This window comes from Anguilla anguilla, chromosome 1 (assembly GCF_013347855.1).
Source record: "Anguilla anguilla isolate fAngAng1 chromosome 1, fAngAng1.pri, whole genome shotgun sequence".
In the NCBI taxonomy this organism is placed as follows: Eukaryota; Metazoa; Chordata; class Actinopteri; order Anguilliformes; family Anguillidae; genus Anguilla; species Anguilla anguilla.
The window spans coordinates 4,979,208-4,991,778 of record NC_049201.1 but is presented as its reverse complement, the minus strand read 5'-3'; the positions used below and the strand labels follow the sequence as shown (position 1 = coordinate 4,991,778).

The following is a 12,571-nucleotide window of genomic DNA, read 5'->3' as shown; positions in this document are numbered from 1 at the left end:
CATCAACAAAAAAGCCTTCCGCTGCCTTTAACATTAACGCGAAGTGAATGTTTGCCTCGGTTCAAATGGAGCTTGAGCTTGGGTTGGTCTTGGCCCAAAATACGACCCCCTCCCCCCCCCCCACCCCAAAAAAAAAACCAGAACACCGAGAGCCCAGAATTCTGGCACAATTCTGGTTCTGCACCACCTGGCACCGTTATCTGATTAATAAACAACAAAAAAAAAAAAAAAAACAATCTACAATCTTACTCACCAGAGGAGTGTCAAAGTGTATCTCTGGTGTGCACGGGGGTTTTGGTTATGGTCCTCCACAGGGGAAATCAACTTGCCAAATGATCTCTTTTTCAATTTTCTTTTTTATTGGCTGGTGGGCAAAATCCTCTTTACCGAGCTCTAGTGTCGACCACCCTCCACCCCCCTCCCCACCAGCTAAAGGGGCACACGTGGGTACTCTTGGGCTCGCTTCTGTAAGCACCACTGTTAGTAATCAGGAGCCGGTCAGACCCGTCCTGATTGGCTGCAGAGACGCAGCTGTGCTTATAACCGCTACTGCTCCCCATCGCACGCTAACATCGTCGGCCGTCCACATTCGCGCTTCATTAAGTTTCTTTTTTTTTTTGCTCCCGCCTTTTTTTTTTTTTTAACGCGATGTCTAATTTACAGACCGACGGCTTCCTCCACGCCCTCCGCTTCTGTCTGCTCGTGTAATAAAGATTTTAATCTTATTGGCGGGAGCCGAAGCGCACGAGAGGCCCCCGTAAAAAAAAACCCAGCGGAGCGTGCTTAAGCGGAGTACAGTACATTAGCGCTAAACCGCCGGGACGCAGGTAAGTGGCTAAATTAGCATTCCAATTAGCGGATCTCTCCGATCGCGGAGCCGCGAGGGACGCGTTTCTGATTGGAGGAGAGCTGGCGGCGTTCGCAGCGGGGTCGTCCCCTCGCGCAGGCACCAGACCGCGTGCGGACGTGCGCATCTCGGTCGTCCGTGACGACGGGACGGGAGGCGGACGCCGTTTCCCCCGCGGCTGCGTTCACGTTCACCGCGTACGAGAGAGGATAATAACCTTCAGGGGATTGGGAGCCATGTGTATCCTGTTAAAAAAAAAACCCGTCATTCGTTGCAGCAGCTCTGAAAAGAGCAGCGTTTGTGTTATTTTTTACAGATAGTTAAAAAATAAAGGTGCATCTTATTTTATTATTATTTTTTTTTAGTCACTGGTGAGAGTGCTCTATAAAATAAATCCACGTCCATTCTTTTGTAAAAGTGCAGAACTTATACCACCTACTCCTCTCCCCTCCTCCTGCCTCCTGCACCTCCTCCTGTCCTTCTCCTCCTCCTCCTCCTTCCACCCATAGTGATGTAGGAGTCTGCTCCACAGACAGACCAGGGCTGACCCGCACCGCAGAGTCTGGGTTTGTCTGTCCTGGCCCCCCCGTTCCAGGCCCATGTCCTGGAGACTCAGTGCCCGCCTCACGGTTCTGTCCGTCCGTCTGTCCGTTATCTGCGCCCCCCCCAGGCCGTCCCTCGCTCCTGTCCCTCCCCACTGACGCATCTTCATTTCGGCAAAAGGGCCTTTCTCCTCTCCGTTGCCATGGGAATCGACGTGCCGGGTGATGGAAGCATCCAGAACTCCTTCAGAGGACCAGCCTGCACCCCCATCCCACTCCCCCAAACCAAGGAGCCATCCCAGAAACACAGCTCCCTAAAGAAGGGGGGGGGTCTCCACCCCCCCCCCCCTTCCTCTGTCTTTCCTCACACAGCCAGACAAACACCAGAACAAGGCAAAACTTCAATGTTCACGCAACCTTTGTCCTGACTACGGCTAGAGTATTACAAATATGTATAAAATAAACAACTGAAAAAAATGTTTTAAAAAAAACCCCCAGAAGAGTTGCAAAAAAAGAGTTGAAAAGAAATGAAAAACAAGTGAGAGGGCTGCAGCATGCGGTCCTTTCTGTCCGGTGTAGTCTGGCCGTGCTCAGAGAGGGAAGAGACTGGAACCCTTAGCCAGCCGAGTCTGCAGGTTGGGGGAGGGGCTTGGAGCTTCGCTTAGCTCATCATCACAGGTGCGAGCATTCAGTTTGTTTTCCTGTTCAGTTTTTTGGTGTGCTTTAGAGAAGTTTTTGTTTCTTTTTTTTGTCTGTTTTTTTTTTTCATACTGGACAACATCAATGGCGTGGGAAACACTCCACCATATTTTAACCCTTTAAGTGCTGCACACAATACCACATTTACAAAGAGAACCACAGCAAAATAAACCAGGCGAAAGCCGTCAACTGGGTTCGACGAGCGACCCAACCCTCCTCTCCCGCTACCCCGCCCCATCCAGCCCATAACTGCGGTCAAAAAACCTGGGACCAAAAACCCACAGTCACGTTTCGCCAACTCAGGGGTAACAGTTAGGGGTTCTGGGTATTAAAATAAAGGATCATGGGAAAATACATGGAGGAGGGGGTGTCTTAAGTACATTTACAGTGCAAGCGAGACCTGGAGATTGGAATGGGAGGGGTGTTCTTTAACACAAAGTGGCAGGGACGCACATCGTAGGAACATTAATACCTCAAATATGACAACAGATACATTAGCAATGAAATCAATTAAACAAAAATGACAAGGAACACATTCAAAAAAAAAAAAAAAATTCTTCAACGCTAGCATGTCCGCTCCTATGTATAAATATATAACCGCCTTCCTGTTTGCCTCTATATGTATTCTCTTCTTTTTTATTATTTATAATTTTTTTTTTCCTTTGGCAGTGGGAAGGGCCGTAACAATCCTCAAATTTTTTTTTTTAATCTTTAAAAAATTGCAATGCTAATTTAAAAAAAAAAAAAGAAAAAAAAAAAGGACTTTAACCCTCTGCTCTGTCAAAATCCCAAAATCCCCTCTCTCCGACCCCATTCCCGTCCCATCCCATTGTATCCCATCCTCTCCCATCCGGTCCCAGTGAGGCGTTCCCACTGTTTCCCACCAGTGCCGAGCCCTCGAAAGCCGTCTCCAGGAATGTGCGGTGGAAGAAGAGGCACTTGGGAAGGGGGGGATTTTCGGCATTGTGGCGATGTCTCCGGATCACCCCGGCTCCAGGGCGGCCTCTGCTTGTCTGCGCCACGCCGGCGGATGCTGCTAAGCATCATGGGATCCTGAGCTGCAGTGGCGAAAGTGCTGTGTGGAGTGTGCAGTCAGTCAGGGAGGGGGTCTCTCCATTGCACCCCCCCCCTCCAGCCAGGAGACAGAGAAAACCGCCTTACGCCACTGAGCACCACAGTGTGAGGGAACCACAGTGGAATTCTGCCCCCTGCAGGGCTACACAGGAATTGCGGATTGGGCGGAATTGGAAGAGGCAGTGTGTGAATCAGGAATCAGCTTCCTGTTTGGACTCCCCTGGCCCCCCTCCACCCCAAAACACAGCCTGGGGCAATGAAGCCCCCCCCCCTCTCCCTGCCAGTGTGGGAGGGGGGTCAACCATGTCTGCAGGGGCAGCTGCAAGGTTAGGAGAGCAGAGAGGGTGTGGTGGGGGCACGAGGCAGGCCTCTTCCCTATGGGCAGGGATAGAGGGAGGGGGAGGGAGGGAGGGAGCAGGAGCCCCACCCCTACCCTCTCCGTCTGTGGAGCACAGCGTGGGGGCGGTCTGAGAGGATTTCGGAAGGGGGCTCAGAGTCTCTGTCTGTGTGTCTGTCCATCCATGTCTTTGTCTGTTTGTCCCCCCTGTCCGTGTTGCTGTGCACCTCTGTAGAGCACAGGAGTGGATGGGGCTGGGGGGGGGGGGGGGGGGCAGCCGGACAGGTAAATATTAGGTGGCAGGGGAGGGGGGGGGGGGTATCTTTTGGGTGGTGTGTCTACTATCCTTCAGGTGCGCGGCCGTGAGCCGAACGGTCCGACGCGGGGCCAGGGGGTCAGGGGTCAGGGGTCGGGGGTCAGGGGTTAATAGTTGACCTTGGTGACGGGTCTCTCCCGCCCGGCTCCCTCCGCCAGCTCCTTGGTGGAGCGCTTGCGGTTGCGCTTCAGCTTGGACAGGTCCTTGTCGAAGACCTCGCCCGAGCGCAGCGCCGACACCAGGTCGTCGAACTCGCCCCCTCCCTCCTCCGACACGCTCCCGCCGGCGCTCTTCTTCGCCCTCCTCTCCCTCTCTCGCTGCGCCTTCAGCTGGACAAACGGACAGACAGACAGACAGACGGACGGACGGTCAGACAGACGGTCAGAACACCGGTGGTACTGCTACAGTCAACACCAAATAAGGAGTGCTCAGGCCTTTGGCATCAAGAGACGAGAGTGTGTGTGTGTGTGTGTGTGTGTGTTCATTACTTTTCATGGGAAATGCTGGTGATAAATGAACTGCTTATCAGCTACATCAGTACATCTACATGGTGTGCAGTGAATGAGTCTCAGTGCCTGGGGCCTTAGAGAATGCACACAATAGCCCACAGCTGGTATATGTTACTGGATGCATTGTAGGAGAGATGTGAAGGATTTCTCCTGTGTGTGTGTGTGTATGTATGTGTGTGTATGTGTGTGTGTGTGTGTGTGTGTGTGTGTGTGTGAGAGAGAGAGAGGGGTAAGGGTAGAGGTTCTTCTGGCTGGCTCGTCTCTTTCCCAGACTTTAAGAGACAGATATCTGAGCCATGTTCCCAGGACTCCCCTGGGTAGTCCCATGACCCAAATTCTGCTACAGACTGAGGGGCTACCCAAACTCCACTCCCTGTTATAGCTACAGACTGATGGGCCACCCAAACTCCACTCCCTGTTATAGCTACAGACTGATGGGCCACCCAAACTCCACTCCCTGTTATAGCTACAGACTGAGGGGCTACCCAAACTCCACGCCCTTTTATAGCTACAGACTGAGGTCTTCTATCCTATACTTCTCTTCTCAACCTCTCTCTCTCTTTCTCTCTCTCCCTCTTTCTCTCTGTAACTCAGAAATCACTCAACTGGCATGAAAACTAGGTCAGAAAACCCACCTGTGGTGGTGTTATTATAGGAAACTGGCCTTTAATCTGCACTTAAACAATGTTATCTGCAGTTGTGCAACTAATTTGCCAAAGGCACTTAAACTGGCACGGAACTGGCAGGAGTACTGCTCGAGCACCGTATCCAAGTTTGAACACAGAAGCTTGCATTACACAATATCTAAATTTTCCTGCAAACAAAGCCCTCTGCAGTAAATCTCAATAAATGCATTGTTTTAAATGCCAAAATCACGACTTGCCTACCAACACTAACTTTAAACTATTTACAGAAACAGATTTCTTTTTTGCCTTTATTTCCAAATGGTAACAAAGACTTGCTTTGTTGAAAACCTGTTATTCTGTTTAAAGTGATTTAAAGTTATAACCGACTCCACCTGAAGCCTGCAGGGAGAAATGCTCGTGAAACTGGAAATATAAACAGAAATATCTGTTTATTCTGCAGCTAGCACCTTTAGGAAACCAGGGCCCATTTTCACGCACCTCAAAGTAGGAGCTGTTTGATCGAGGATCAGTGTGGCCTTTCAGATGATAAAATACGGGACGTGATCAGTGCGTGGACAGGGTAAGCCTGACCCTAAATCAGCACTCCTACTGTGAGACACTTTATGAATATGGCCCTTAACCCGCAGAAGAGTAGGTTTTTTTGGAATGTTTGTTCAGAATGAAAGTCAGTGTTCTAGGACTCCACTGCATTCAGTCCCCAGTAGCGATTGTGACATCATCAGCATTAGAATGTTCAGTTAAAAACATTCTAATCACAAATCTGTGATCTCACTCCTTAAAGGGTTGAAGGGTTAAAGGGCTAGAGCTTCTCTCATCTAGTTAAATTCTTATTTTGAGACTAAATGCAACGGAAGTCGGAAAAAGTCCCACTTTTGCAAGCTGCTCTGGAAATACTTTACCTGGCTGGCATTTAGCTGACACTTATGCAAGACTTGCACAACTGTCAGCATTTTTTTACACATCATCCATTCATAGTTTCATTAGAATATTTACTAAAGCAGTTCAGGTTGAGCACCATACTCCCGGGTACAGCAGCAGTGTCACACCTGGGAATCGAACCCGCAGCCTGCCAGCAAGCCCCCTATGCATTAGACTACGCTGCGTCTCCTTGGAAGGGAGTAAAAGAGGAGGAGAGCGGGAGCAGCGCTCACCATGGCCTCCATCTGTGCCCTCTTCTCCTCCTCCTCCTTGCGACGCTGCATGTTCTCCAGGTCCTGCCTGGCTTCTCCGAACGACTGCAGGAAGGTGTCGAAGATCCCGAAGAACTCGTCCGGCTGCATCCGGCCCTGCTCCTCCCCAAAGTGCTTCAGCGCCTTAGAGAACTGGGGGGGGGGGAGGGTGGGGAGAGAGAGGGAGAGGGAGAGAGGGAGAGACAGAGACGGGGGGGGGGGGAGAGAGAGAGAGAGAGAGAGAGAGGGAGAGACAGAGACGGGGGGGAGAGAGAGAGAGAGAGGGAGAGACAGAGACGGGGGGGGAGAGAGAGAGAGAGAGGGAGAGACAGAGACGGGGGGGGGACAGAGACAGAAGAATTATTACTATTGTATTACACTTAATAATACTACAGTATTAAGCTGTATTATTATTATTATTATTATTATTATTTGTATTATTGTAGTACATGTTGGCAATACATTTAAAAAAAATATGTTCTGGCAATAAGACATTTAAAATGTAGAACTGAGACAGAAACATTTTAACTGAGATACTGAGGTGGAGAGAGAGACAGGGTTTCACAGCATGCGGTACCATAAAAAAATCAGAACCATTTCTCACCAACCCCCCCCCCCCCCATCCCGGCCCACTGCCAAATCATACCCATAACATCAGCCATTGTGTCTCTCTCTTTTACCCATAAACCCCTGTTCTCAGATTTAATAACAGCCATTATTCAGCAGAGATACGCGCACTCTCACATCCTCCCCCCCCGCCCTCCCCCCCCCCGCGTGTGTGGGGCACGGCCCTGCCAAATTCTCACTGCACGTGTTGTGACTCTTCCCGCACCCCTGACAGCTGCCGGGCGTCCCGTGCCAGGACTCAGTGGTCCTGCCCTGCCCTGGGGTGCTGTAAAACTCCACCCGCCGTTTTTAAGAAGACAGAGCCTGTCTTTTTACAGAGACCCCAAAACCTAAACTCCACCAGCGCCCCCCAACCCCACTTCCCCCCTTCAGGGCCCTCGGTGACAGAGGACAGGAGTGGGTGCAGACATCGAACGTAAATACACTAAATACACTAAAATGTTTTCTGTTACAAAATAGAAAAAAATCAGACTACATCTGAAATCCATGTAACTATAAACCACAGTCAAAATGGTGGAGGTGGAGTAGGCCCATATTATTAAAACGTGAGCAACTTGTATTATCACTAATTAACTGAGTAAATGCGAATACATACGCCGAATCTGTGTATTTGAAATCCTGCCCATCCCTGGCCAACGTCAGCGCATCGGACGGCCCAATGGACCCATCCACATCCCGGGTTTCCACCCAAAATACTGACACCCGATCTGACGCTTTTTCAAAGGGTCCTGATTCCCAAGCAGTCAGTGTGGGCGAGTGCTTCGTTGTGGGTTAACCACAATAACAATGGTCATAAGTTCTGCTCTTACACTTTCTAACGTCTGAAATTACTCTGAGTGCGATTGCCAGCATTGTATCCATATACTTAAGCACGAACCGGGCCTTTCCTGTTACATTAACATACTTATGAAGGGTTACATTCATCCATTACATCAGTAAACCCAAACACCCAACCCGCGCTTCAATGAATACCAAGCAGTCTGCACCATAGCTAAATGACTCTGCTGGAAAACATTTTTTTAAAACCCTTTCCATTTCAAAGGGATTATCCTGTATATCACATCTACATTTATGCTCCCCCCCCAAAAAAAAAAAAGAATTTGAAAACAGAATTAAATAAGAAAGAAAAACAATTCTTTGCATCGTTGTCCCGTATGATTGGGTAATTGATGACAGCTGAACGTATGATGGTAATCCAGGCCTTGCCATCCGATCCGTGTGAAGTAACGTCTGTGTAGTCTGTGGCCTGACTTGTCGCCGCGGCGATGGTGGTGTACGGGTGTACGATCCGATCTGGGATTGTGCGGGCCCTGCGGAACACTGACATGTCCTCTCTCCTTCCACGTCCTCTACCGCAGTCCCCAAACATCGCCAATCTGCGAGCGGTGATTATGTCACACGGCCACCCCGCCAACCGCGCCGCGCCAAATCTCCCCCAGCGCGCGCCTTTCCATCCCGCCAAACTCGCGTGTTCAAGTAGCGCGCACTCCGCTGGTCACCGTGGAGATGTAATTAGTCCTGACAATTAGTCACTGGGACATTCTGACATGTAGCAGAAATGGTGGGGGTAGGCGGGGGGGCGCAGGGGTGAAGGCCAGGACGTGAGGGGCGTCCCAAAAAACAGAACAGAGGTCCCATTATTCACAGACTGGAGGAAACGGCGGGAGAGGAACGGGTCGGCCAAGAGAACGGTCGGGGCGCAGACGGACCCGTCATTCAATTTTGGGGAGGACGGCAGCGGGGGAAGTGGGGGGGGGGGGGGGGAGCGGGGGGGGTGTGCGGGTGCAGAAGTGGGACCGCCCGTTGGAAAACAGGTAGGAAGAGTAACTCACGCTCTAAGACCCGCTGCCAGGAAACGGCCTGGCGTGCGTCCCAGCCGCTGCGCTGACGTGAATCTTGGACACGCTGAGCGTGAGCACGCTGCGCTGCGGCTCCTGAGAGTTCTTCGGAGACGGAGACGCCGCAGATGAAACGGAAAGCGGATCCAGAATCCCCGCCCCCCCCCACCACGTCTGTCTGCGCCGGCCGCTACGGTGGCTTTTCCGCCAGATTGTACAGCAGCTGCCGCCTGCCTCAATTCTGCGTGTTTCCACCCCTCTGTACCAGCGGCGTGCCAGCCCCCCCCCCAATCCACCCCCCCGCCACCTCCTACCACCGCGCGCCAGCTTCCTGCCCCAGTGCTGTGCCAGCCCTACCCACCCCCCCCCCCCCCCCCCCATCCCACCCCCCCCGCGCCAGCTTCCTGTGCCTGGAAACAGCGCCGCTCTCCGACCCACTAACCCACAATGCCCCCTGTCAACACTGCACATGCACAGCCAAACTGGTTCAGACCCTGAAAACACACAGTAAAATGACTAGTGCTAATTCAGCTCTAATAGAGTACATACACAGTAAAATATCCAGTGCTACTTCAACTGTAACAGGAGTGCATATGAGTCCAGGAGGGACCACATGTACTCTGTAAGAGTTGATTTAACACTGGACATTTTACTGTGCAGGGAGCGGGTGGGCCGGGATATTCACGCAAACTTGAGGGATATCTTCCCCACTGTGCACCTCCTCCGAGCTTCCTGCCGCTTCGGGACAGGGGGAAGACTGTCGTAACTCACCCCCGTGTCCTGGGGCGAGGGGTGCGAGAGTATTTTTAGCACCGGCTAAAAGCTGACTCTGCTGCTCCGCTCTTTACTTTTGTGCCACACTCAGGAGACGTTAAAAACAAAACAGCAAATCAGAACCATGACAGGACCCGCACAGGGCCGGCCCACAAAAACATGGCCGACCTCTTTGAACTCTGGGATAGCGGAGGACCCCTGGTGTCTGTTTCACGAACATTTCCCCCATGGGGAGGGGGCGGCGGTTTAATACACCGGTCACATGACGTCTTAGCAAAGCCGAGTGGTCTGTCAGAACCTCCACCGAGGGGGGGGGGGGGGGGGGGGGGGGGCTGATTCATCCAGAGCCCTGAGCTCTGTCCTCCCCAGCTAAACCACAATATTTATGCTGAACCCAGAGCTCAACGATGCGTCCGAGAGCGTCAGAGCAGACGGCCGCCCCCAGGGGGATTCTGGGTAAGGCAGGACAGAGGCGCTTTTGTTTGGGCGGCGGCGGCGGGGCACGTGCGCCCGGCGCTCGGGACGGCCGCGGTTTGTCCCGTGACGTCCGAGCGGTCTCTACGCCGCTCGCCCCCCCCCCCCCCCCCCCACCCCCACCCCCACGCTCCTTTGGGTAAATAACTGAGGAGCAGACGCAAACACGCCGAGCCGTTGTGATGGCGACCAGGCCCGGTCCCCCGGTGCTGGCGGAAGCTCGCCGCCGTCTCCCCGCGCCAACGCTGACTCCCACTGACCCCCGGGACATTCCGCTCACACTTTCCACAGCCGCGCGGAGGACGAGGAGGAGGAGGAGGAGGAGGAGGAGAGGACGACGGCTAACTGCAGCAGCAGCTCAAGAAACACAAACCCGCAAGCATGCACACACACGCTCACACATGCAAGTGCTTATAGACACATGCAACGCGTTCAAATATACACATATACATGCATGCATGCACGTACATGTGCAAGTATGCACACACACACACACACACACATGCACATAGCACAGCACACACACACACACACACACAGCCAATCACACATCACCTTCTCATCCTTCCCCAGGACATCAAAATGGCTTCCTTCTATGTGTCTGAGACAGAGCATGCTGAGGGGGAAGAGCTGGGCCACATTTCAAAAGAAATAAATCTGGCAAACACAAAAAAGGAAAGAAAAGAAAAGAAAAGAGCAGGGAAAAGGAGAAGCCCACCGAAGCACCCGGGCTTCCCCGGGATGGATAAGTCATCACACAAAGCCCGCTCTCTTTCTCCCGCTCTCTCCATCTCTCCCCCTCCTCTCCCTCGTTCCCTCGCTCCCTACCTCAGCGGCTGGGCCCCATACAAGCCTGGCGGGACGCCTTCAAAGGCTCTGACACGGAGGCCCGGGGGGGGGGGGGGGGGGGGGGGGTGGCTGGGGGGGGGGAGAGGGGAGCTCCCGAATCCTCCGCTCGCCCCTGCCCAAAAAACGTCGCCCCCGCTCTGGCCTGTGCCGCCGCGCCCATCCCGTCCTGGGACCCGTCATCCCGTCGAAGAGCCGCCGCCCACCACACGCCTCACCTTCCATGCGTGTGTGTGTGTGTGTGTGTGTGTATGTGTGTGTGTGTGTGTGTGTGTGCGTGCGTGTGCGTGTGTGTGTGTGTGCATGTGCGTGTGTGTGTGTGTGTTTGTGTGTGTGTGTGTGAGTGAGTGTATGTGTGTGTGTATGTGTGTGTGTATGTGTGTGTGTGTGTGTGTGCGTGCGTGTGTGTGTGTGTGTGCGCGTGTGTGTGTGTGAGTGAGTGTATGTGTGTGTGTATGTGTGTGTGTATGTGTGTGTGTGTGTGTGTGCGTGCGTGTGTGTGTGTGTGTGCGCGTGTGCGTGTGTGTGTCTGTTTTTTTTGCTGCATCTTCCATGACGAACGTCCGAGCTTTGAGCTCGTAATTAATGAGCAAGTCAGTCTAAATAAGGTTTTCCATTATCATATTCTATACTGTTGTCTGCACTGGGGAACTATGATCAGAACACATGGTCTAAATCAATAAATCACCTGTTCTCATCATTTAAATGTTCTCATGATCTCCCTCAGGCCTCTTGGGAGATCAGCTGCAACAGAAGAAAGTCTAACTACAGCGGGGATTTCAGACTCCAGTCCTGGAGTGCCCCAGTGTCTGCAAGCCTCTTTTGTGGTTTTCCCTTCAATCAGCAACAAATTTTGACCTTGGAACTTAATTCTGTGGACTCTTTAGCCAATCAGCAACTTGGAAGAAAGCAAGTTTGCGCCAAAACACAGCGGAAACCAGCATAAAACAGAGCCCTCCAGCAATTCACGCTTGAGCTCCCTGCCCTAGAGGGTTTTGACCCGCTGTCCACGTGCCACGCACTGAGAGTGCGTTAACCCTTTGAAGAGCAGGTTTTTTTGGAATGTTTTTCCAGTGTTCTAGAACTCCACTGCTGCCAGGCACCAGCAGCGATTGTTGCATCATCATTAGAATGTTCAGTTTAGAACATTCTAATGACGTATTGTGACCTCACACCTATAAAAGGGTTAAGCACCGAGCGCACGCTCGTAGCCTCACCTTCTCCTTGGCCTCGTTGAGCTGCTCCTCCAGCTCGGAGAAGCTGAAGCTGGCCACGGTGATGAAGTCGCCGACCACCGGGGCGAACTTGTCCCCGCGTTCCCGCGTGCCCCTCTGCTGATACTGCAGCTCCTGCGGAGAGACACAGGAAGTGACATCACCACCAACGCCCGGGGAAGCTCATCCCAAAAGAACCATGGGGGGGGAGGGGGGGGGTTCTTAGACAACATCCATTTATAACCGCTGAAGTGATTCAGGATAAGTACCTAGTACGGCAGCGTCCTACCTGGGAATCGAGTCACCGTCTCTGTTCCCTAACCACTATGCTGAAGCAACACCCCTAAGTCAACCCCACCCTCATCACCGCCACCACCCTGCCCCCCCCCCCCCCCTCCACCCCCCCACCGCCCCCCAGACGTGCTGACAGCCCAGGCTTATTCCCAGACCTCCCTTACGAGGGCTGGCTTCACATGCTATGGTTTGGAAGACACTGGCGGCTCTAATTGGTCGAGGAGCGCATACATCTATGGTTTGGAACCCTGGGGTAAAAAAAAAAAAAAGGAACCGGGTTCCGCAGACTTGGGCTCGGGGAAGGGGGGGGGGGGGGGCGTCAGATCGCAAGTCAAGCTCTGCTTTCTAGTCGGGGTGGGGGGAG

General features: G+C 52.6%; 1 protein-coding gene across 5 annotated transcripts in view; it reads right to left on the bottom strand.

Moving 5' to 3' along the window:
• Positions 1-3,820: 3,820 nt before the first annotated feature.
• Positions 3,821-12,571, bottom strand: part of daam2 (dishevelled associated activator of morphogenesis 2) — a 139,254-nt gene continuing 130,503 nt past the window's right edge. For 3 of the 5 annotated variants that reach the window (XM_035394340.1, XM_035394336.1, XM_035394354.1), the window contains 3 exons: positions 11,917-12,048; positions 6,123-6,293; positions 3,821-4,144 (listed from right to left, as the gene is read on the bottom strand). In XM_035394340.1, coding sequence (XP_035250231.1) covers positions 3,923-4,144; positions 6,123-6,293; positions 11,917-12,048 — 525 coding nt within the window. In that variant the 3' untranslated portion in view covers positions 3,821-3,922. The remainder of the gene's footprint in view (positions 4,145-6,122; positions 6,294-11,916; positions 12,049-12,571) is intronic. The other 2 variants (XM_035394347.1, XM_035394363.1) reach the window with 1 other exon arrangement.